Source organism: Malus domestica, chromosome 03, assembly GCF_042453785.1.
Source record: "Malus domestica chromosome 03, GDT2T_hap1".
NCBI classification, from domain to species: domain Eukaryota; kingdom Viridiplantae; phylum Streptophyta; class Magnoliopsida; order Rosales; family Rosaceae; genus Malus; species Malus domestica.
Window position 1 is genome coordinate 344,048 of NC_091663.1, and position 25,024 is coordinate 369,071.

General features: G+C 38.1%; 3 protein-coding genes across 5 annotated transcripts; 1 reads left to right on the top strand and 2 right to left on the bottom strand.

Moving 5' to 3' along the window:
• Positions 1-1,031: 1,031 nt before the first annotated feature.
• On the bottom strand, positions 1,032-16,937 carry LOC103414861 (mediator of RNA polymerase II transcription subunit 13). Of its 2 annotated transcripts, XM_008353226.4 has the most exons (23): positions 16,652-16,937; positions 16,198-16,341; positions 14,142-14,215; positions 13,863-13,990; positions 13,506-13,592; positions 13,298-13,385; positions 13,135-13,215; positions 12,609-12,686; positions 12,444-12,523; positions 12,097-12,175; positions 11,669-11,992; positions 11,262-11,321; positions 10,610-10,853; positions 9,682-9,948; positions 7,910-9,253; positions 6,960-7,209; positions 6,741-6,888; positions 5,783-5,870; positions 5,561-5,639; positions 4,698-4,993; positions 3,323-4,403; positions 2,520-2,891; positions 1,032-2,006 (listed from the first exon to the last, which is right to left on the bottom strand). In XM_008353226.4, exons 2-23 carry the CDS (start codon positions 16,219-16,221, stop codon positions 1,405-1,407), a joined length of 5,874 nt encoding a protein of 1,957 aa, XP_008351448.3. In that variant the 5' UTR covers positions 16,222-16,341; positions 16,652-16,937; the 3' UTR covers positions 1,032-1,404. The 2 variants fall into 2 exon arrangements, with proteins under 2 accessions (XP_008351448.3, XP_070674089.1); XM_070817988.1 differs by lacking the exon at positions 11,262-11,321 and having other exon boundaries at positions 16,652-16,863.
• Positions 16,938-17,550: 613 nt separating this feature from the next.
• LOC103415448 (uncharacterized) lies at positions 17,551-20,186 on the top strand. The gene is made up of 10 exons (XM_070818553.1): positions 17,551-17,854; positions 17,944-17,974; positions 18,105-18,118; positions 18,208-18,258; positions 18,352-18,421; positions 18,720-18,962; positions 19,071-19,194; positions 19,640-19,679; positions 19,787-19,854; positions 19,961-20,186. The coding sequence occupies exons 1-6, from the start codon at positions 17,621-17,623 to the stop codon at positions 18,791-18,793; spliced, it is 474 nt and encodes a 157-aa protein (XP_070674654.1). The 5' UTR covers positions 17,551-17,620; the 3' UTR covers positions 18,794-18,962; positions 19,071-19,194; positions 19,640-19,679; positions 19,787-19,854; positions 19,961-20,186.
• A 714-nt stretch (positions 20,187-20,900) lies between these two features.
• On the bottom strand, positions 20,901-24,335 carry LOC103414878 (mitochondrial dicarboxylate/tricarboxylate transporter DTC). Of its 2 annotated transcripts, XM_070817989.1 has the most exons (7): positions 23,964-24,335; positions 23,615-23,698; positions 23,080-23,141; positions 22,528-22,889; positions 21,506-21,720; positions 21,328-21,402; positions 20,901-21,251 (listed from the first exon to the last, which is right to left on the bottom strand). In XM_070817989.1, exons 1-6 carry the CDS (start codon positions 24,078-24,080, stop codon positions 21,346-21,348), a joined length of 897 nt encoding a protein of 298 aa, XP_070674090.1. In that variant the 5' UTR covers positions 24,081-24,335; the 3' UTR covers positions 20,901-21,251; positions 21,328-21,345. The 2 variants fall into 2 exon arrangements, with proteins under 2 accessions (XP_070674090.1, XP_008351464.3); XM_008353242.3 differs by having other exon boundaries at positions 20,901-21,402; positions 23,964-24,328.
• Positions 24,336-25,024: the final 689 nt, after the last annotated feature.

Sequence of the window (25,024 nt, forward strand, 5' to 3'; positions counted from 1 at the left end):
AATTATCGGCTTAAATGTTCTATTCAAAAATATATTTGTGCTCAATATACAGGAAAACCACTTTCAAGTGCCTTATAAAATTTTTCTTAATCATGAGGAAAAAAATTTCGCAAAAATAAAAAAATTTCATTTTTTTTTAAAATATGGGCTAACCATCACGGTTTTTAGATGGTTTTGCAAATTTGTACAAAAGTTGTCATAAAGTTTATTTTATTTCATGTTTGTTGCACCGTAAGGTTTAGAAAATTCATGTAAGACCTTCCGTTGATATTCTTGAGTTTGGAACTCTATTTCGGCAATATTTTCGCCCCCACTATTTTCTTTTTCCTAATTTTCTGCTTAAATATTCTATAAGAAATTCATTTGTGGTTCAATAAATGATAAACTACTTCCCTATTCCTTATAAAGTTTTTCATGATCATGATGAAAAATATTTCGCCAAAAAAAAAATTGCATTTTTCTCAACAAAAAAAAGGGGACAATTGACAATTTTTAGTCTGTTTTGCAAATTTGGACAAAAGTTGTCATAAAATCGACTTACTTTCACCTTCATAGCAGCGTGAGGTTTTGAGAATTCATGTAATACTATTCGTTGATATTCTTGAGGGTGAAATAATGTTTTGGCAATGTTATTTCTTTGTTTATTTTTCAGTTTTCAGCTTAAATATATTATAAAAATACATTTATGACTCAATAAATGCCTTATAAAAAAAAATTCTTAATCATTACAAAAAATATTTGGCAAAAATAAAGTATCAGTTTTGGTCCCATGCGGAGAAAAATAGAGTAATCGAAGGGGATGGTATGGATAAAGGACAGCTAAACCGAAAATGGAGAGTATCATGTTGCAGTTGCAGTGCCCTTTTCCTATGCTGCCGGCCTATCCGAGTCTTATGAACCAACGACAAGGCATATTTGACATACATGTGACATAATCATTGTGCAATAAACTGCCGTGGTTTGTGTTGGGGTCGTAGGTTCAAAATCTCATGTTCCAAAGTTTGCTGTGTTGTGGAATAAAAATAAACAAATTGAAACTGTAATCACGCCTTGATTCATTTATTACAAACTATTCATGCAGAACAAGAGGAACACATTGATAATCTCCTTCCAACCACCTTAATCTTCATATTAATCTATCCTTCCAACTGTTGATATACATCATGATAATCTACACCTATCAGATCTAACTATTTCTTCCCAAACCGCCTATTTTCGTTTACATCCATCTGGAAAAAGATGGCTATGAATTAGCAGGTTAAAATTACATCTAGGATTCCCCATCTTACAAAAATCGTACTAAACTGTGCCACGGCCTTCGACAGTTCACTTGGGGATTTCATACCTAAACATACATATATATTTACCAATACATGGCCAAGTGATCACTTGATTTTACCTTCTCTAAGCCTTCTCTTGATGCCTGGAGAGCTCCTTGTCAGCAAAATGCAAAAGCCTCCTCAATCTCAAAACCATATCGCAATGAAACGGCAGTGCACTTCGCCTCTCCAGGTACGCTGGACTCGCAGTCATCCATGAGAGCGCATGAAGCTCGGTTGCCAGGGATTCCAGAATGACATGAGTCTCAAACTCCAATTCTCTAGCTTCCAAGCTTGGACTCCTTCCAGCTTGTTTGGTATTACCCCTCATGAGTTTGTCTTGGCTAAAGCTATTACCTCCATAATGATCAATAAGACTGACCAAAAGAGATGAAGGCCATTCTTCTTTCAAGTTGCTCCTACGATCTCTCCTCACAGTAGGTACAGCTTTGGAAACCACAAAACAAGTAGAAAGGGGGATAGCAGAGCCTTTACTATGAAGGAGATGGGCTAGTGGAGGTGATTCGGCAGTGAGGCACGTGGGCAGCTGAAGAGGTGTTGGCGGGAGGAATCGCATGCTCGGTGATGGGATCAGAATGTGAGAAGCAGGTGTGGAACCAAGAGACTTCACAGGTGTGAAGCCTTCCAGATATGCTGACGAGCCCATACCGACAGCACCTTGAGCACCTGCTTAGAAATTGGAGTCAATATTATAATCAAATTTCACAATAACTTCTCTGATCCGCTTGGCATATTAATAAAAGAAAAAAGGTTTGAAGTGTCTCAGAAACAAACTCGCGTGATTTAGCTAACGGAACTATTTTCATAAGAAAATTTCTCTTGTTTGTGTGGATCTATAGAACCCTGGTTCATATCGCATAAAAAAAATGTCCCAATTAATGCTGTTAGCTTTTGTTCTCAATACTTCTTTTCCCCTCTTTTTTAAGACACGCAAAAGAAAGAAAACAAAAGAAGAAAGAGCACTTCGCTAAGCAAACGGAAAAGATGTGTACGGTGCTGTTCAGTTCAGTGTAAAACTATCATTCCAAAAATACCAAGTTCATGTATTGGCCCCCTTAAAGAACAAAGCACAACAGAGGTGCTGGGTATTAAATTTTCCTTATCAGTCAGATATAAATTAACAGAAAATACAAAGAGTGTAAAAAAATGTACAAATAAGGACTGGAAGATATAACTGACCCGGAGATTGTGTATCTGCTTGAAAAACAAGATGCAAAGAGTGATCAATTGCAATTGTAACAAAGCTGATACTTTGCACCCACTGAAGCAAACTCCTTGAGCTGTCCATTAACTGTGTGCCCATGAGCTGCTTTCTGACAGAAGGTTGTCCTAAGCCACCTTTCATATATCCAGACATTTTTGAGTGAGAGCTGCCATACAGAGGGCCAGGTGAAGAAGGTAGGGTTCTTTCTTGAATCATACTCATTTCCTGCTGTTGCATGGAAGGCCCATTACTACTAGCAGACATCCCATCAGACACAGATCGCCGCAGTTGCAAGTGCCATTTTTTCACTTCTGAACCCCCAACTGAATTAATTGCTTTCTGCCACTCTGTTCACAATTAGATGGGAAAATTTGAAAATTCAACACCGATGCCAATTTGAGAAAAGAGAATAAAAGCTGTGAATTAAAATTTACTGCATCAGTGAAAGTGATCTCAACATATAAGATGTACAAATAATAACCAAATTGATTGCAATTACCAACAGAAAAAGAGGTTAATAAGAATTCTAAATGCATGTGGATGTGGGCACTTTATCTCATAATTTATTTCTCACCCATTTGGGCACTGTATCTCATGATACAATTGTCACCCTAAAATCCCTAATGTAGATTTCATCTTCCATCACAGTTCATCTTCAAAATTATTAATCTACTCAATATGTTGCAGCTTTGTAACCGCACCAACACACAACGTCAACTTTAAACGGAGAAGATAAGAACTATGAAACATAAAATGATGGGAATGAAACTCAGTATACCTTGGTATTCAAGTTCATAGAAACTTCCAATGCGTGCAATCACAAAGTCCCTTGGCTTGGCAACACCGGTATCAGAAGAGCATGCCTGCAGTATCTGACAGCCTTGCTGCAGAACTTGCACAAAAAGGCATTCCAACCCCTTTGTGTCCTGTCTACTGCTGATTCCACCAAAAGGGAATATGTGGCTATCAAGTAATTCTCCCCTTGAATCTGTCCAGATACATATTAGCCAACGCCAGTCCTCTGTCCATCCGTAGCAACAATGCAGGCTTGGAGTCTTATCTAGCTCAGATCCATCTTGAGAGCCTGATCCAGAATCCGCACTTCCACCCAAACTTGCATTCTGCAGAAAGCCTCCACTACTGTCATCTGACAATGGCTTTGAAGATTCTAATGACAAATTACCAAAAGCTAAGGGTGACAATGCACGCTCTAGAGAACCAGGTTCCGCAAGGATAAAAAGTGGCTCAAACATGTAGCGAGTCTCATCTTGCGGAAAAAAATCTCCAATTCTGTTGGGATCACAGCTTACTGCTCCACTTCTTGTTGTTTGCCATGAACTATCCCAGCCACCAGTCCTCAAACTAGCATCAATTTCACCCTCTCTTGGAAGGGAATGCCCAGTAATTCGAGAGCCAACACAATCCTTCCACATCCCCGGAGTAGGAGACGACATTTGTGTGAGGACAGCATGTGGTCTATTAGACAGTGATGATGATTGCACTGCATCACTAGATGCTCCTCGTGATATTCGGCGAGCCTTGTTGTAAACAGTAAAAGCAGTCTCCTTGAGAATTACAAGCTCATTCAGTGATGGGCTTGTAACTTTAAAAATGGCATCCACTGTCACAATCTGCAGTACCAATTTAGGAATACTAAAACCAGAAAGTACTAAAATATTTGATATTGATGCCTCATCCACTGTTGCCGAATAGCTCAATGCCTTGGAAACCTGACTGTGCAATAGAGATCTCCTTTCTCTGTCTGATTGGAAAATGACCGATCCGATAGAAACAGAAGACTCAATGACAGTCTGTAAAACTGCAATAGGCTCAGGGAAGGGGCACACAACATAAATCACCTGGATACAAAGAACCAACATAATATAGGATGTCAATCACAAGCAGTTAAAATAGTTTCATAATTATCTTGAGCAATTAGCAGAAAATACATTTTTCAAGTAACTATCAAAATAAGGTTAAATTGGCTTTCCAGCGTACTCAACAGAGTCCCAAATGAATTAAGTTAAGAAAGCTTTGCAACTTAGGATAATAAAAAATTTATCCAGATATAGGAACACCACTAAATTTCCATAATCAGGAAAGAAAAAGGACAGGTCGAAATACAACAGTAATTGAAGGCCTACTTTACTCACCGTTGAAGGACCACTACTTCCTTCTTTTGCGTTTGTGGACAAGCAGTGACCAAGTTTCAAACCTCTGAGTGCCTTTGAGAGAGACTTAAGGTAGCTTGTCAGGTCCCATCCATTCGAAAGAGAGAGAAAATAATCACTTATTGAGCTCACAAAAGATGCATTCCTGCTTTCCATCTTCATTGCTTGAGGGCAATCAAGTAGGACAAACCCAGGAGATGGCCTTCTCCCAGAGTCCACCTCCATTTGGTTCCCAACAATCTGGGGTAAATGAGTTCCCAGTTTGCATGTTTCATAGACTGGAGAAAAGGAAGCAAAAGGTAGAATTAAAACACACAGAAAAAGGGGAGGGGTAAGAGATCAGGTGGAAGACAAATATTTCTCTTTCTAAACAGAGAACATCTGAAAGCATGCAGATTCACCAAAGATAACTGAATTATGCACAAACTTTTATTTTCCATTCAAGTAATAACTCCTAAATGTCTCTTTGAAATTTGAATTTACACATTTTCAGGGGTTGACTAGTCAATGTATGACTTCAACATAATTTATACTGTTTAAAAGCCTATGTGGCAGAATTATTTCGTAACATTAGGTATTCCCTTGTGTGATTGTGAGTTTGAGTTAAAATGTTAGAGCTTCTTCATCCTTATCTAATGATGGGATACTATCACTAAGATGATGATGCAGAACCAAGAGAAACTTAAAAGTAGGATCTACAATTCTACATTTTTGTATAGGCAGATTGTTAGTTTCTTTGCTATGATACTTCAGGCAATTGTGTAACAGACAACAATAACAATTCAAATCTTGTAAACCCAAAAAGCGGATGATAATAACCTCAATTGAAGCAAAATACCACTTACCAGTTCCTAGTTGTTGGAAAAAATCAGCAGCAGCAGATGTAAGGGGATCAATGTCTGGACATACAACAGAATAAGTAATCTGCAACAATAAATAAACAGAAAGTGACGAAATTATTGGCAATTACAAGCATCTTAAATATTCTTCCAACAATTGGTATACAGAGATAACAGCATGATCATTTCTATCTGGCATTTGTTGCAAATTCAGTTCGATGAACTTACAGGTTTTTGTAGAGCATATGGCTCAAGCGGAGCCTTTTCCCAATGTTTCAGAGAGCTTGCTGATGTCTTAAGCCAGTCATCCTGATACCTAATACACAAATGATCATTTGCACATTTCTCTGTATGTGACTCACGCAAAAAGAGGTAGAATAATTATTCCAAATATGGCAACAAATTCATATCCTCTAGAAAATCAGTACGAAGATGCCACAACCATTTCAACAAGCTATTTTTCTATCCTAACTATCCTTTTCTTTTGACCATCAATAAGTTTAATACAGAACTACAGACAGTTTCATGAATCCTGAGGTGGTTTCTCATGGGCATTCAATGTCTAATGACTTCATACAAGGCTAGAACCAAAATAATTGCACAAGGGGGACAATTGACATATTTCCTAGGCTGAACACTTTTCAAAAGGTCTGGTATATTGAAACTACGCATATACATATTACTGGTCAATGAGGGCTTTACCACCCACCACGAAGCAAAGCCTAAGCCTTTTGGATAGAAGTGCACACCTCACCAAATCCTTTGAAAACACCAGTAAATCATATAACAAGAACCTTTTGAGATGTATGGTTACATTACCAAAATGCAAGATCTTTTTTTTATCTGAGGTCCACCTAGATGAAAGGAGATTGCATTGGTCGCATTTGCACTTGATAGAAATAGCACTCATGAGGGATTTACTCTCGTGTATTTATATAATTTTGTCTGGTTGCAGGGAGCTATGAGTTGATTAAAAAAAAGGCAGCTAAATGATAATTATCTTTGGGGTTAGTATGATGTTACTCGGCTATTTCAACTCTCAACCTTCTCTATCCAGGAGGTCATAGAATCCTCCATACTATGTTGAATATGCCTCCTTATTTATGAATCCTTGCTCTTAAACAAGTCAAAATCAATGCCTAATCTCACTTCCAGATGTTGTAAAAAAAGTTGTGGACACACATACCCAACAAGTATAGCAGGCAACGGATTAACAAAAAGTGTAGGTCTTAGCCGGGAGCATGTCTGCAGGTCAGACTCAGAAGTGCAGTTGTCTTGGTTTGATCTTCTTTGGGATGTCTCTTCCGCTTTTACTCCATCCATTGCACTGGAAACTGTTGAACTTCAAACTGTTAAATATATTAAAATCAACCACCTCATCAAGGTACATACAAGCAAACAATACCTTTAATGTAAGTTGATCCAGCAGAACTAGATGGAGACGGGCTCAATGGTTCTCCAATAGAAGGTGCAACATCTCTACATTCACTTATAGCGGACTCAGCAGAATATCCATCAAGCGTGCTTTCACCTGATTGGTTGCGACCTCTACACCAATCAGTGACTGACATTGGCCCATCCAGAATACCAAATGCAGACTTTAGTGCCGTCTTTATGTCAGACTGCAGCAAACTAATCACAGATGAAGCATGAACCTGAAATGGAGTGAACAAGAGTCATGCTCTAATATCTGTTTCATCAATATATTAAACATAACCCGAAAGTAGGTCACAAAAAGAATCTACAAGGTAAAAGAGTAACATACAGAATACAATAATTGGCAAACCTAATAGACTGTCATATAATATCATTGTCTCAGAAGGTACTTAAAACCCAACCACGAGGTTGCTTTTCTACAAAACAAGTAAGAACTGGAACTGGCATAACATGGTTTCTTTGAAAATAACATTAATATTGACTTGGAGGAGGACATCTTTAAGAAAAGGACTTGCAAGATTAAAGGGAACCATTTAACACTGCTACTAAAAGCATGACAGTAAGTAACTCAACTTAAATCCTAGTATAGATGCCAAAGCACTGCATGTCCATTGATTCAATCAGTCTGTTAGGAATCTAGCTCCATTATCCAAGAAAGTTCTGACATATCTAGTTAGACTTTAATAAATCTTCACCTCCATAGCAGTCTGTACCCGTAATTTGTAAGGCATAAGTAAATTTAATTTAGTGCAGTTCCTATAATAACTATTACCTAATAATAATATACTAATCCAAGGTTCATATATAATCAATCTCAAAGTCTCTATACTAAAGATCAGCATGAGCATGCTACTGGAACAAGAACATCAATTTTCGGCGTAGAAGAACACCATATATAAGTTTATAACAAAAGCTTACATCTGCAGAGAGTGGATCAACTAACTCCACACCAGCAATGTCCAGGGAGTGACAAGAAGCCAGTGTGCCCCCACAACCTGCATGGACCATAGAAGGCCCACAAGAAAATCCCTTCCTCCATTGCTCTTGTAATGCCAGCCAACCATAAGGACCATCACCACAATCTGAGTCTAGGGCCAAATCAACAAAGGATGTAGCTTGCTGTACGAGTAATGTAAATCCATCCAGAAGTTCCTGAAGTGGTTGTCTTTGCCCATAGGATAGTAAACTTTCTTCATTGAAGGAAGAATGAGGCAAAGAGCTAATTTCTTTACTAGATGAACTTGTGGGTTTAGGGGCTCTAGGAGCTCCTACAGTGCGCCAGACACCCACAGGTGCATTAGGATGCCCATCTGTCATTCCTCTATCAATATCACCAGCAATTCTAACGGGTATCGATTCTTTCCTCTTAGCCTCATACTTTCCAGACATGTTTTCTGGCATGACACTTTGGTCACCTGGCAGACTACTGAAACCAGTAGATGAGAGACTGCTTGAAGACAATAGGGTGTGCCGTATTCTACACATTGAAGTTTGAAATAGAATGCACTCAACTTCAGTCGCAAGAATGGTCCTCATAGACAGAAAGGGATTTTCTGACTCAAATCTGCCTTCAGTGATTTTCCTCTGGGCCACTTTAACAGCATTTGTAGAATTGAGAATTGGGAAAGGAGATGATGCTGCACCATCATGGGCGAGCACAATTCCATTACTACCTGTAAGCAATCTTCCATCTTGTTGATCTTTTCCACTCTCCACATGAGTGTAATAATTCTTCGACCGGATAATATTGCTTGCATCCTTCTTTCCAGGACATGATTTTGAATTTATTGGCATGCCAGTCTTCTCATCAGATCCATCAAAGCAAGAAGAAGGTGGTGTTGGACCATATGTGTAAATGCTTGAGTTTGAATTTGAACTCTCCGCTTTTCGAGATTTTGGCAAGTATGGGCTTCTAAAAACGGACGATGAAACTTCACTTGTAGGTGTTTCAACAGCTCCATATTCAGGAGCAAATGTCATCAGTGCCTCAGCTTTTATTATATGATCAAATTCACTTATATTAGATGCTGAAGAGCAGTTGACTGGAGCTGAGGACATCACACTATTGATGACTTCTTGATTTTTAATGAGCGGCTCTTCCATGGCTGCTGGAGGGGGTGGAATAAAGCTTTCAAAGGATGCAAAGCCGTCAGACAAAAGCAACTGATCAGAAACATCCATCATCCCAACTGGATTGTCAACTACATCGCCAGGGTCTGGTGCAGAAAACATGAGAGACTGAGATTCGGCAGTTCCTGGGGGCTTCACAAAACAAAGAAACGGGATCAGATCAAAAGAACCACAATCATGTCAATACAAGGAAAGGCAGGGACAACACAATGCAGGTCTAAGAACACCTCCCCCACACCCAGGGGTGTAAGAAAAGGCGAGAAAAAAATTTATTACTCAATTCAAGTAATATACAAGGCTTGAGTCGCATATATCAATCCATATGAATGTCATCCTTAAAGTCCATATATCTGGTCTCGGATCTTAATATCAACTTACTGATAAATAACACTATCCTCCACCGTCAAATAAAGCTTGACCTCATCATTGTCAAAGACAATAAATTAACATATACATCAAGCAAAAACATATTGCAACACCAACTGCAAACAAGAAGCCTTGTAAATGAAAATCCTGGAAATATGCACTGCTTTATGATGTCAGACAGGATAAGAAAATACCTCCCCAAAAGGCAAAACATCATCTTCAAAGAGGTCACCGAAATCTCCAAATTCATTAATCAAAGCATGGATATCAGTGCCATCTCTGTCATCAACATCCCAATCCCAATGAGATCCAATCTGCTCATTTGCAAGTCCAGGGATTGCTGAGTTGCTAACTTCCATGGAACTAAAATCAGAGTTGTATGCATCCTGCAGAGAAGCACTTGTAGCTGTACCTACTTCAGCAAATGAATCTGCCATTCCAGCTCGCGGACGCTTAAAACCCTGTAGATAAATAATAATCATTTATCCCATAAACTCACCTCACATAAACAAGCAATAATATTAGGGAATCTGTAATAAGAACTTTGAAGCAAATACATTCTGATACAAAGTCATATTCCCATTCACTATTTATCAACATGAAGTACTACGTCTTGATACAGTCAAGTTCACATTAACTATTGATATACATTTGAGTACACATTTTTTTAAGGCTTCTTATCCAAAATGGTCTCTGAGATTGGTATAACTCCTCATTTTGGTCCCTAAGATTTAAAATCGAAAGAAGTGGTCCCTGAGATTGTCCACCTCAATCATTTTTGTCCTTCTATGAGAAATCTCCGTTAAATTGAGGGTATTTTTGTCAAATCAGCCCCTCCCCCTGAACTAGTGGTTTCTTCAATTTAACGGAGATCCTTCAAAGGAGAACCAAAATGATTGATGGTGGAAAATCTCAGGGACCACTTCTATCGATTTTAAATCTCAGGGACCAAAGTGAGAAGTTTTGACAATCTCAGGGACCATTTTGGCTAAAAATCCTTTGTTTTTTTAATTCCTAAACGAGTGTGCAAATGCCGTGATTTTTTTACATTTGATTTTTTTTTTCTTTAACAGACAATAAAAATTGCTAATAAAAAGCCTGATTAATGGATAGATGTGATACCGATTTGGAGATATCATTTCCCAACCGATCATTAAAAGATAACCCAGACTGTCTACAGGTTAAAGAATCGGCATCTGCCTCTAGTTCGCTGGCTCCTGTAGCCATCGTGTAATCACTATCGCTGGAGCTGCTGCTTATGCTACTAATGCTGCTACTATTACTGTTGCTGCTACTATTATACCAACGTTGAGTGCGAATCCCATCGGTTTCATTCCAGTCCTCCACAGGTTCTATGTTTTCAGAACTGCAGAGACCAACAGCCAGAAGTAAGAGAAAATACAATTCAGCCACCGTATTTTGACTCTATCTATAGTGATTGTCATAATGAACATCAGTAATACAGAAGTTTAGGAAAGACTTAAATTATAGGCAAAGGTAGAACATATAGTTTAGAAAATCAAACCAGATTATGTGACAAAAGAATGACAAGCAATATTCTTGATCTAACTTGTGTGTTGATGGAAATGGAAACAACCACTATAATCTCCCAAGAAAGTTGCAAATTTAGGTGTACATGTGAGTGTGTATTGTGTATTGAAGCAGTAGAGCGAACCTCAAAATAAACTAAATAAATATACTAAAAGAGTCGCAATGTGAAAATAAAATTATCTTGGCTCGAGAAACACTTAAATATAAACAATAAATCACTAACCAAAGCATAAAGAAAGATGAGCCAGCCATGGAGGGTCCAATCCAATTTTGTAGCCATAATCTACATGTTTACATCAACAGTTTTAGGTCAAGTAACATGCTAACATATAAGGAGCTAAATAAGAATGAGCAGTGCAATAATTGGACCACATATTATAGTTTTAAACAGTTTTGAACCTCGCATAATATAGTAATAAAATCATATTTCATATCGGTGCTTGCGAAGCATCCAAGTTATTCTTCTTGCATAAGTTCCTAAGCTCCTAAAATATCTTAGCACATACATATGTACACAAAACACCCCGCGGGGTTAGACAATTGCCTCCAATTTGAGCCAAGCTCTATATCATGTTAAGAAATTTAACTCATCAATTGCAGCAACACCAGGCACAGAAAAACTAAAGGTACCTCTTCAGAGATGATCTGGCCACTTGCAGGGCCGGGACAAGCACTGCCTCAGCCGGATATACAAATGTTTTTTCATAAACGGATGAATTATCCAATGCCAACTTCTGATCACCTCTTCCCAAAGCAGGAGATTCAGAAAGGTTATGCTTTCCTGTATTTCTTAAGGAGTTTGAGTTTGCTTGCAAGGACCTGTCACTTCCAGGTCTAGGACAACCAAGGGTAACTTCAACATAGCAATTTTGACCCCTTAGTTGGCAACCAGAACCTTGTGAGGCATGGTTTGCCAAACCAATAAAACCGTTTCCAGTCTTAAACTTGCTAGAACTGCTTGAACAAAACATAATCATTAATATAATAATATTTTGTTTCTTATAAAGGAAGAAAATAGTAAGAATAGTTGCGCAGGATGATAAAGGAGTAAATTCAACCTAAAATACACTTGTTTGACAAGATCACTTGGACAGCATCCAGTTAGCCTACCACACATTCCATGAGGAGAAACAATCACTGCGACCGCCGATTCAATACACAATCAATGATGATTAGATTGTCAGTTGATAACATAAAGAACAACAGCCTTTTCAGGTCAAATTTGGTATACTAATCTGATTTTGTACTCCATTTAACAAAATGCAAACTGGATTAGAAAATCTGAGTAGATCCATCTCCCTATATTCAAACTCAAATCGCAATTTAAAGGACAACATTAAAGAGTTCTAGCACACACCTCAAAGTAAATTGGGAATCAGAAGCATAGTATAGAAAGTAGACCAACCTGGAAGCCCACAACCACTATTTTTGGAAGAATGCTTTAGTCTTCTCTCTAGATCTCCATTGGAAAGTGCTCGGACATGCCTATAAACATAAAGCACAAAAGAATCTGCTTGAACAAGTATCACACAAAATTTGCGAGTATAAAGTATGGTGTAGTTTTACATACTTTGCAGATACTAAAGCATGCACAAAGATTCCCTCGTCAGTGGCAGCAAAGATAAATTCAACTGTAGGCTGCCCTTTCCTGAAAAACATAAATCAATCATTAGGCAACTCAACAAGCATCATGAAAGTACCAATTTATTTGGCAACTAATTATTGTAGAATCGCCCATACATGCATGCACAAACCAAGAATGGAATAAAAAAGATCATTTACTTGGGAAGATTGTTACTTGTGAACAAGTTGATGTTAAATATAATAAAACCTTTTAACAGTAGCACCCGCACCCCCCCAACCACCAACAAAAAGATGTAGGCAGTCAGATGATTTATCTGAAAATAACTTATATATAATTAAGTTAAGGAACCAAGGCTATGATGATTTGAGATGAAATAATAAAGCATTGAATACCAGACTAAATATTTATCATTGTCATTAAATGCTGGTTATCACTGCCATCGTTCTTATTGAAAAATACAACTTTATAAAGCCTTTCTACCACAGGAATTAAAATTGAATGCATAAATTACCTGAGAAGCTCTTCACTTTCTGATGGGTGGAACTTTGAAAATACATCTCCAAATCTCATGTAGGCAAGTCCAGATAGTGCTCTGTAAATACCAAAAAATCATTGTCAAGATACTAGTGAGAGGACTTTACTGCTTGGGTTTTCGCTGATTGATAAGCACTGACCTTTCTATACGATTCCTTAAAGCCTGAGAAAGGGCGGCTGCAACCTCTTCTGAGTCCCCAGGGGACATCCAAAGTCCAGATGCAACAACTTCTCACCAAAAATTTATAAAATTAACATATAACTTAGCAGATACAATTTTATACCATAATAAATCTACTATTTGGCTATTGTACAAAACCGTGATAACAAAAACCAAACACATAGTACCTCTTAATTTAGAGACTGCAGCTTGAGCAGAGTCAGCAACAGTTGAATGCCGCCCAGGAAGAAAAAGCCAGAGTTTAATTTTCTCATCTGTGCATGTTGTATAAAGCAGCAGTTAAGTAACCAAATTTTTGTCACCCATAGCACACGGAATTTATGGCATCTTTCTCCCTATTCTGTTAAACAAGTATCAAATGAGCATCCACCCCAAGTCCCAACAACTAAGCCATTAGGTATACAAGACCATTTCATATTTGTACTTATATTATATTATATCTACAACCAGTATGGGATTTATTTCTTCAACATTGCCAACCAAAAAGTTATGTGTACTAAGGAACTAAAGGATCCATTTCTCACCTGGATTGTGCACACCTTGAGATGGATCCCAAGGCCCAACAAAGGAATTGGTCCATGTGCTGAGAAATCCATCCTTCTGCAACTGTACATGTGATGAAAGTACCAGCCGTGTGGCAGCATCTTTCGCACTGCTCAACAGTGCGAATGAGAGTTAGCTTTGATAATGTTTAGAGAGCATGACAAGGAGAGTAAGCTTTGCTAATGCTTAGAGATCATGACAGAGAGCCTTTTGCCTAACTATTAGGAAACTAGGAAGAAAGATACGGGGTGGATTTTTACCTTTTATCTGGTAGTGGGATCAACTCAGACTCATGGGGAAGAAACTGAAACCATGATACTTGATGAAAACCACCCTGTTGAAGCAATCAATACTGGTTAAAAATTCTATTAACTAGCATAGCCATCATGCAAATATTTTTGGAGGATTATATTCTTTTCAAATAAGAACTAAAGAAATATAGCTCTCTCTCTCTCTCTCTCTCTCTCTCTCTCTCTCTCTCTGACACCCACCGAAAAAGGAAATCTCCTTCAAACCCGACTGTCTACTCTCTCTCCCTGTACAAAGATAAACGGCTTTCTTGACGATGACACATTATTTTCTTCAGCGGTAAAAACAGGGTAAATTTAATGGGGATTTATTTTGTATGTTAATATCACAATCATACATATTCTGCATGTATATGTTTTACTTCCTCACACAGATTTTTTATTAAGATCCATTTTGAATTATAATGTAAGAAAGCAATGAATCAAACAAAAGAAGTATTCATACCTATCATCATGATTGAATTTACCATATGACAACAACAATATAATAAAGAAGGATTTGCAACAAAACAGCCAAATGCTTGTCTTTTGTAGCCTCAGATATCACAATAAATGTAACCTTTTCTCTAGGGGTGTCCAAGTACAAAATTAATCAACAAGAATTAATAATAGATTGACAAAATACATGGTTGCAAATGATCAATCATGGTTCCATTTATCATCAAAGTGGGTTTTGTTGTACCTTTATGCACAAGCGGAAACAGTTCTAACAAATTACGGCGTAAGTGAAGAAACAAACAATATCAAAATAAGAACTCAAGAGATTAACGTGGTTCGGCGTAAAAGCCTACGTACGTCCACGGGTAAAGTACGACGAGGAATTTCACTAAACAAACGGAGATTGCAAAAGAGTGTTTTACTCTCACAACCCAAATCCCACACATTACAAACCCTAAACCAAACAAGTAGAGAATCCAAACAAACGGAAGAGATTCTCCCAAATTGTTCTCGAACTCTCAAACTCACAAATTGACTCTCACCAAATTGCCACGCAAATAAGCCACACTCTCATAACTCCAAACGGTGACCTCCACCCAAAACACAATTACAGAAAACTCCCTAGAACAATGGTGCCAACACACAAAATAAAACTACCCCCAAGGTCCTATTTATAGTGCATAGGACTTAGGTTTCAATAAGAATCCTAATCCTAATTGGAAGTAAATCCAAATCCTAATCAAATAGTTAATCAACAAAATCTCTCCACCAAGCAAGGAAATCCAACCAAGAAGTCAAAATAAAAAACAGATAGGACACCAAAACGAAATAGGTAACACAAACCTAATTTATGCATCATCCTAATTTTGAGCCGTAAATCACAACAGGGTTACCTCCCTAACTCCCAATATAATGGTGTCAGGTTATTATTAGCTTTCCTTATCCAGCAGGTTAGATTGATGAACAGAGGGAAGCGATTGAACTTGATTGGTTAAGGTGAGAAAATGCACAGCGTCCATTTTTCCTCTCTCCATGATCATTTAAAAAGGTAATTGGTTCCTCTCATAGTCTCGAAAAATTATTACAACCCTAGGATCTAATAACGATATCGATTAAAAGAGGAAATAAAAAAAGTTAGTAAGGAAGCTACAACTAACATAGAGAGTAATTAAAGACATACAGTGTATGTTATGCAATATAAAGCAATTGTTTCTCTAGTTATGTCAGATGCATTTCAGCCGTTAGATGGTAAAACAATTTAAGGATTACACATCTGTGTTCAATTATGTGGTTGTACTTGTATTTGTGGCTCCTGAACAGAATCCATATGCTAACAGTAATAAAGGGTTTTTCTCTCTTTTATTTAGTTAGCATTTAGGATTATATTAGGCGATATTTTCTTTGTATTAATCGTTTCTTTTTCTCTTGAAAAGTTATAAAATGTAACTGCATTCAAGCCATGATGCAATGCAAGTATGCCATATTAAGAATGAACTCAATAAACGAAACTTTAAGAATTCAAAGCTAACAAAACGAATGAAGAGAAGAGAACGGGGGTAAATGAACATACGATTTTGAAAACATTCGTCCACATTCCTTGTGAATATGATGGTAAAGCTGCAAAGCTCCTTGCCCCTCAGCTATTCACTACTCAGGACCCTTCTTTTATGATACTAAACTCATATCAAATCCAATCCCCAAGCATCTCTCACCTCTGCAAATAATACCACAATTAAAATTCATACACGTTTCCAACGCAGAGAGAAATATAGCAAATTAAGAAAATTGTATCCATAATGAAACTTCATACACGTTTCTAAACCCTATCTCTGTGTAAAGAGCTACAAACCCTAACAACCCGTTTGGTGGCAACAAATGGAGAGGGAAAACAAATTAAAAATTTGAAATTTCAGATACAAGCTGCTCGATTTCGTATGCATCTCTTTCCCAATTCCGAAGATTTTCTTGGCAACGGAAAGACGGAGAGAAAAAGGAAGAAAATTTGCAATAGAACATAAGCGTACCTTGTGTGCTGTTTGGTTACCGGGAAAATTCAATCGGGGATTTTCTAACAGAGGGGTTTTCTTCTTCACTCAAGTCTCAACAGTCCAAGTGGAATGAATTTTGGATCGAATCAAGTAAGAAGTGTAGAGCGTCGGATCTCGTCCGGATCCTATTACACACTCATTCGGATCCTTTATGTCACTCTTATCTTACGGGAGCTGCGGTAGAAATAAAATATGAATGTTTGTTGTTATTTGTCCGCGACCCGATGGGTTGACGTTGCGGATCCTGGTTCGTTCCTTACCCTTTGTCCAATTACAAGATCCAATTAAGGCTCTTCCATACCATTAAAACTGCACAAGGCCCAAATGAAACTTCAAATTTCTTTGGACCACACACACACTTTTGCCCCATACAATAACCACAAGCTCGAGAGTTACCACAAATGGCATTGGGAAAAGGATGGATGAAATTTTAGGTTTTTTAAACTACGAGATGATGATTCAAACTTCGGTTCAGGATCCTTTTCCCGCATCAACTTATTAAGTTCAAGTTAATTATGTAAAATCCAACAAGTCAATTACAAACCAGATGTTACGTTGTAGTTATCTCAAGTTAATTTTGTTTTCATATGTTTTCTTCAACTATTATGTATCATTTCTTCAAAAAATACTATTATGTATCAGAGCTGCTTTGATTAAAAGTGTTTGATAAAGTTAAAATACCGTCCTCGTGACATCTTGTTACACCAAACTTCTCCATATCTACCATCATTAGGGCTGATGATATGCAGTATCAAATTTATTACAAACCCTTTCTTGCACATCACAAAGTTACTTCAAATACAAATTTTTGCGTAGCCTCCAAGTAATTTAAGCACATATCAATAACCCTTCACTTTAAGCGCGGCTCTTATGCTGTGAACCATAATCTCTCACTCTCTCAAAGTCTCAAATTTCTCCAGCACGGTAGCAAAAAATCAAAAAACCATGCAAGCAGTGGCAAAACTGAGCAAGAATCTCCCCCGCCCTCTCTTCCTCCTCCTCGCTCCCAGAACCTTAACCACCCTCACTTCTTCTTCTTCTTTATCACACTCGCTATCCTCACCGGGCTGTGACTCCGCCATCATGCAGACCACAAACACGTGTCTCACCGGAAGAACTCTGCTTCGTTTTCCCTGGTCCGCCATTCAACACCGTGGAGCCGTTGTCCAGGGCGCTGATGTAAGTTCCTGAATCCGTTTTGGTTTTTCATACTATGTATACGAATTTTTTGAGTTGTAACTGTTGTTTGTAAGTTCCTGATTCTGCAGGTAAAACCTGGAAATATCATTGAAAGGAATGGTGGGTTTGGAATTTCTTTGCGTTCAGTTTGATTTTTCGTTCAAAGTTTAAATTTTTACTAACCAAGTTTGTGAATATTGAAAAATATTGCTGTCGCGGTCGGGGTTATGGTTTGCAATACCTTGTTCAGATCGTATTTATCAGGTGAGTTTGCTTATTATCTCTTTTAATGGTGATTGGTGTTGTTAATTAATATAATGGGGTTTATTGTTGCATAATTTGTTGTTATTTAGGTGTTAAAGGCGGAGCATTCACATGAAGGAAGGGGAAAAGCGGTTGTTAAGGTGTGTTTCTGACCTTATCATTATTAGAATATTGCTCACAAGCTGTGATTGTAATTTACCAAGCTGATATCTTAAGCTGTGTTTTCGTTGCAGGTGGAGGTTCGTGATCTTGACTCGGGGAACAAGACATCCCTACGATTGTCGACGGATGAGCAACTCGATAGTACGAAACTTTAACTTTGTAAATTCCTATTACTAGTTGCTTAATTGTCTACAATGTTCATAAATGGACGGTCAATTTTACCATTATTTGGTTGTCGTATCATCTTAGTTTCTTGGATATGTATTTATGCATTGCCCGTCAATATTCTTTTTTTGTTTCACGCCGTTTTTAATGTCCGTTTTGATAATACTGACGAACTCCAGTTGGCCGAGTTCCTTTAATCCTAGTCATGTGCCATTGTTTGAGCTATTAAGCATGTGGTGCGTAAGATGATAAATCTCACATAAATTTGCTGCAGAGGTGTTTGTTGAATCAAAAACTTACGTTTACATGTGCACAGATCGTGATGGCATAGTATGTTTGATAGAGTGAGTATTATATGTTATCAAAACTTCCTTCTAGCATCACCTTCCTTTTCACTTTCTGCTGCTAATTTCCCTTCAATAATGTGTTCTATTTGTAATTCTTATCAGCCCTGATACACTTGATCAACTCGATGTGCCGGAGGACTTGTTTGCAAAGAAGGCTAAATACCTACAAGGTCGACACTTATTATAGTACATGTTCCTTTTTGTTCAGCTATTTTCCATGATATTACTTTGAATAGAGGAAATGAAAGTGACTAAAATATGTTATTCACTGTGAATAGAGGAAATGAAAGTGACAGTGGAGCTGTACAACGATAAACCTTTATCTGTTAAAGTTCCAAAACACGTTACGTGCGTTGTCAAGGAAGCACAAACTCCTGTGAGGGGGACTGCACAAGCACCTAAGTATGTTTTCATTGTGAAATATTATTGCTTGTTCAGACTTCATATCACTACTTGTTTTCTCTTCCAGTATCTGTATTTATGGAAGTTATTACATTGTCAGTATGCGATTGAACAAAAAAACCCTGCAATTCCTAAACCATTGATTTCTCAATTAACCTGTGAAACTAAAGCTTGCTAACATAAGACCTTTTAATCATCATGGACTTGCCTCCATCAAGGCATCAAGTGATACCTTTATGTGTGCTGGTTTGAGGACTTTGCTGCAGTTGATCACAATCGGGTTGTTGATTATCTGGTGTACTTCGCATTCCTTTTTTTCTCCTACGAATCTTGTAGCTAAATTCTGAAGCGGTTTTCGGTTCCCATGTTGACACTAGTGTACACTGTAATATTATTATATCATTTGTGCGCTTGTGCTATCCCTTGATAACTCTCTCAAATGCAGGGAAATATTAGCCGTGATGGAACAGGGCTTCACTGTCAAAGTAAGATTAATTTTTCTGAATACATTCGATATTTAAATCTACTCATCTTCGTAGCTAATGTTTGTGTTTAATGTTTTTTGTAAATTTTATTTTCGAACTTCTCCTAGGTACCACCTCACGTCGTAGAAGGTGAAGCTGTGGTGGTTGACACCGGTGACGACTCTTATGTTAAAAGGTAATTTTATAATTATCTCTGCGGGCTTGTTTCACATCCTTGTAAGTTTCTATTTACTTGCACAGTTAAATATAAGATCGGCATTTCATTTCACATCTTCTTGAAGTGAGAGCAGGATTTCTCGTCTTCATACTCAACCGCCAGCGGCTAGCTTTGACGGGCTCCCAGTTTCCTGGGCTCTGCTCGCTCGGAAATGTGGTGGTTGGGGCAACAATATCATACAAGATAGTTAGTTTTGCTTTGTAACTAGAATGATGCTGATGATTGATATGTTGAAGTTAATGCCTGTATAATCGTAACTCTCCTCGCGCACTGTGAAGCGTTTCTGGATTTTGCAGCAAGTCTGTTCCCTTATTTCGTTTCTTTTTTCGTTTTGCTATCAGGGCCAAGCCATAATGCTTAATATCATAGCTTCAAGTGGATGGAGAGGTGGAGATTCAATTGCTCAACTCCACGATGACTGATTTCTTACCATCTTGACGTAGCTGATTCAAAGTGATGTACTTTTACTCGTTCAACATAGTTTGGCAGCGGAAATGATACCGCTGTTTAGGCAGGATGATAGTTTTGCTCTGACTTGATGAACAATTGTTTTCTTGGTGCAGTTTAGTTTATCAGTAGGAAAAAAGTTTCGCATTTTTATTAAACTACTGTTTTACCTTAATCTTTGGCGGAAAGTGTTGAAATCTAAGGGTCTTCGCCTAAGTAGGTTAAAGACTGAGTATGTCGAGCGCAAGTTCAGTGGAATAGGTGTCCGACCCCAAATGGGGTTGGGGTTAGGAATGGAAATCATAAAGTACCGAAGAGTGAAATTGGTAAGACTAAACCAGAAAACTCCATAAGGAGCTTCATAAGACAGTAATTTTATGACTACTGAATGCATAGCTCTCTCCTCATTTGATGTGCAACGTGAGAAGAGGGATGAGCTCAGATTGGGTATACACCACGTTGCACCAAAGTTCTCTCCAACACAAGGGATCGAAGATGTCGATATAATTTTGGTTACCCAAGTGGTTTAAGCTTTAGAATTCATTCCAACAAACAAATTCACTGGGGATTTACGCCCTCAATCAAAAACATAATTATTTAACATGATCATGCACTACAAGGAACACAAACTATAAACTTGCAGAGTATGCTTCAAAATGCCAAACCCCGCTTTCTAATGTGGTGTACAAAACTCATTATTTCGCTTCGACATTCATTTCTTGTCCAATTGTTCCTAACGAGAGGATCCCTCTCAAGTACTCAACTTCAGAATCAATAAGACGGGGTGTAATCCTCCTACAATTCCAGTCACACCCGAAAAATTACTAGTACAAATATCATAAATTCCAGTAAATCCTACTCCCAACTCCGATATTAGAATTCCCAATAATTAGTTCGACTTTGTAGGCGTGTTTTCGCAGAACAAGACTACAACACAACTAGAAAAATTATTGTTTGAAGTTTGAACTGAACTCCAGCAGAAATATCCGTCCACGAAGAAAACTACAACCCAAAGTTCTTTTCCAACTTCTGGATCTGGTTGAGGAAAATCCATGTCATCTGCACAATCAAAAACCAAACAATTAGAATATCATCGAGAAAAATGTCTGATGCATTCAAAAGTAAATGAAAGGCCACTTGCAATGTGAGAAAGAGAGAGTACCATGACATGGGGGGCAATTCTAACACAATATACAGGAAACCCAGTGTAAAATTTCAATGGTCCTCCTGCTTTCAAGGTTTTCATGGCACAATCAAAAGAGCCAGTGTATGGATACTTTCCCTCAGCATCAGGCTGCATTTTCTGAATTTGGGTTTTCACATAGTCAAAGGGCAAACTGCAAGCGGCAGCGAAAAACCCTGAAACGGTACTGGCACCTACAAGATAAAGGAAGCACATGTCAATTCAACGATAATCATACGACTAATATTAACCACGGAATAGAGAGAATAAGAGTTAACATTCCATTACTATGTTGATGGCCAAAACTAGAGTTTATTTACTGCTGTTTGCAGGACAGGGTTGGATGAAATACCATGTAAATTATTTAATGGCATGCCACCAACTCATTAAAAGGAAACAACAATATAGTTTCACTTTTTGGTCATAAAATATAATTTCAATTTGATAATGTAGATACAAATGAAAGAGAGAGAGAGAGAGAGAGAGAGAGAGAGAGAGTGAGAGAGAGAGAGAGATCAACATTCAAATAGAATAACTGGAAAAGAAAATATCATCGATATCCCTCAACTATCAAAATTCACAATCTTAAACAAGATGAACTCAAAATCTGACGTGGACCGGCCTAGGGTCATAATAAGACTCAGGAAAATCTGTCCAACTTCTCTACAGATCAACCATCACCATTCATAGTTGCCGATGACAATGTTGTTCAATAATAAATTCTGGACTAAAAAGAGAGATGTTTTGGCTATATAGGTTTAACTCTACAATGTTCATTGTTCATTCCAAATCTTTCCTCACATAAAGCAAAACCTGCCTTAATATATGAAGTCCATTACTCTTCATTCCATGTTAACAATACTGGATATTTTCATTACTCACAAAAAGGATCGGTCGTATAAAGAGTAGATTGAACAAAGTCAAGCCTAATTTTAATCACATCCAAAATAATTTAAAACAGAAGAGAATCACATTTTTATACTACTTGCAAAGAACCTTACCCAAGACAGTAGCACCTTCACCAAATCCAAGGGAATCCTTGAAAAATTCAACACTTTGATCATAAGAGGCAAGCATTCCCATGTTCAACGCCATTGCTCTAACTACAGTAGGGCCTGCACCTTTCCAAAGTGCCAAAACCCCTTCATCTGCAGTAATACGATATAGAGCATGGAAAGCATTTGTGTAGTTACGGCGCTGAGCAGCAGGCAAAGTAGCATCAGCTTGCATACGAATGAGTGCTAAATCTGCTGGACTTCCAACAGATGCTCCAATGGCACCAGCAGTTAGCCCACACAAGGCTTTCTGGTATAGAGGTAGAGGCTTCCCATCATTGGCCTCAATTGCTTTGTTTGTCAGAATCCTGAACAAGTTTATCAGATTCAGATTAACAAGATGATCTAAAAAACAATGTACATATAAAATCACAATATCACATGACAAAAGTACTTAAAAAGATCTAGAAAATAAAACTAAACAAAGGCAAATCTTTCACTAAAAAATTTAAAAGCTTTCAAAAGCTGACTTAAGTCTGGATTTTGCAAAAGACTCACCTAAATGATCCAAGACGAGCTGTGGTATATGTAGCTTGTCTTAGTAGCCCAGCAGAGAGTCCCTGCTCATAGAATTTAAGTTTAGATAAACTATCATTGTAACACATTAACTTAAGTCAATCAATCAGCACACGTAACATCAAGAACTTTAAATCAATAAAAAAACGTTCTTCCACATTTCGAACCTCAAATCTGACAATAAAATGACCTTAGATTGCACTAGGATCCAGGAATCAGAGAGACAGGATTTGGAATACAATTTTAAGTTTAAATTGGTTGGATGTAGTATGAAAGACAACACTTTTTAGTCAAATACATGGATGAACTAAAACTTAAGTGATGATGAATTTGATAACGGCTTGGTAAAATGTGTTATTCGAAAGCCTATATCAAGTGATACTTCTGAAAGAACTTACATTTTTTGGTCGAAACTGAAAGAACTTATCTTAGAAACATCTTTACCAATACAAATTCAAATCTAAACACCCTACAAGCATCACTTAATTTGAAATGTCATTCAACACTGGATCAATACCTTATACAAAGCACCAAAGCCTTCCTCTTTAATCATGGTCCTGGTGACCTGGGCAGCTGATCCCTGACCCAATTGAATTCTCACCTGTTCCAGCCAAGTTAACAAGAACCCAGAAAGTGTGAGTCCCAATGAACCAGAAAGTGTGAGTCCCAATGAACCACATTACAGCACAAATCAAAACAAAAACTTTCAGGAAAAAAAAAATCCCAGATCTATAAATCATCAAGGAAACGCGATTTCAGCTCAAAAATGGAAGTGAGAATCAATAAAAAACGAAAAACAAACATGGGTTCAATCCAAATCTCAAAATTGTAAAGAAAGATTCAAACTTTATAGTCTAAAAACTCACCTTGATCATATCAATCGGTTGGATGACACAGGTAGCAAGCATACCAGAGGCTCCGCCATTGACGAAGGGCTTAACGGTGGGCCAAACACCAGATTTGGGCGTACCTTTGTCTCCCATTATTTGGATTGGAAATGAACAAATGAGGTGCTCGAAGAAGGGAGAGAAAGTGCGGGGGCTGGTTCTGCTTTGAAGTTGCAGAAGAGGAGAAAACAAAGAGGCAACTTAACAGGCTAGACTGATTGTCTTGCACTCCCAACAAACCCTCCTCTGCCTCCTTGCTTTCCTCACGACCTGAAAAAATTTCCTTTAATAAAAAGAGGAAAATGAAAATGGAGTTTGTTCTATGACCTCAGATGTCTACCAAATTACAATGGTAGGACTACTTCAGGCCTACTGTGATTTAAGCCCACTCTATTCTTTATTTTTAAATTTAAATAAAAATTAATTTTCCATTTGTACAAAATAACTAAAAGAAATGGTATTTGTCTTTTGAGATGATCAATATTTAAAAAGATAGAGAAAACAGAAAAGTGCGTCTCTTAGTGTAAGATTGAACACTCTTAGAGCAAGTCCACCGTTGGTGGTTGCTCGAGGGACAGGCTTCAGGAAAGGGCCCGAGGGCTGGTGGGAGAAAGTCCAGCGTTGGTTGGCGAGGGAGCCCGAGCATGCCGGTGGATTCGTGCCAGCCCGAGCGCCTGAGGTGGATCTGACGTCAGCTGACGTCAGACGCCTTTTTTAATATTTTTTTCTGTCAGGTTCTGCAGGTGCGTCCAGGACGGCGGTGAGGCGAGTGAGGGCGGTGAGGCGGGTGAAGGCGTGAGGTGGGTGGGATGGGGAGTACGGAGGTGTGTCCAGGACAGCGGGCGGGATGGGGAGTACGGAGGTGGGGGTGAGGGAGGAGGCGGGGAGGGTTTGGGGGATGGTGGTGCTGATGAGGTGAGGGTGAATGCGAGGGTGAAGAAGGTGAAGAAGAAGAGGAGCCACGGCGAAGAGAAGAGAGAGAGAGAGAGAGAGAGAAATCAATAAAATAAGAGAAATAAATAAAATAATAATATTTTATG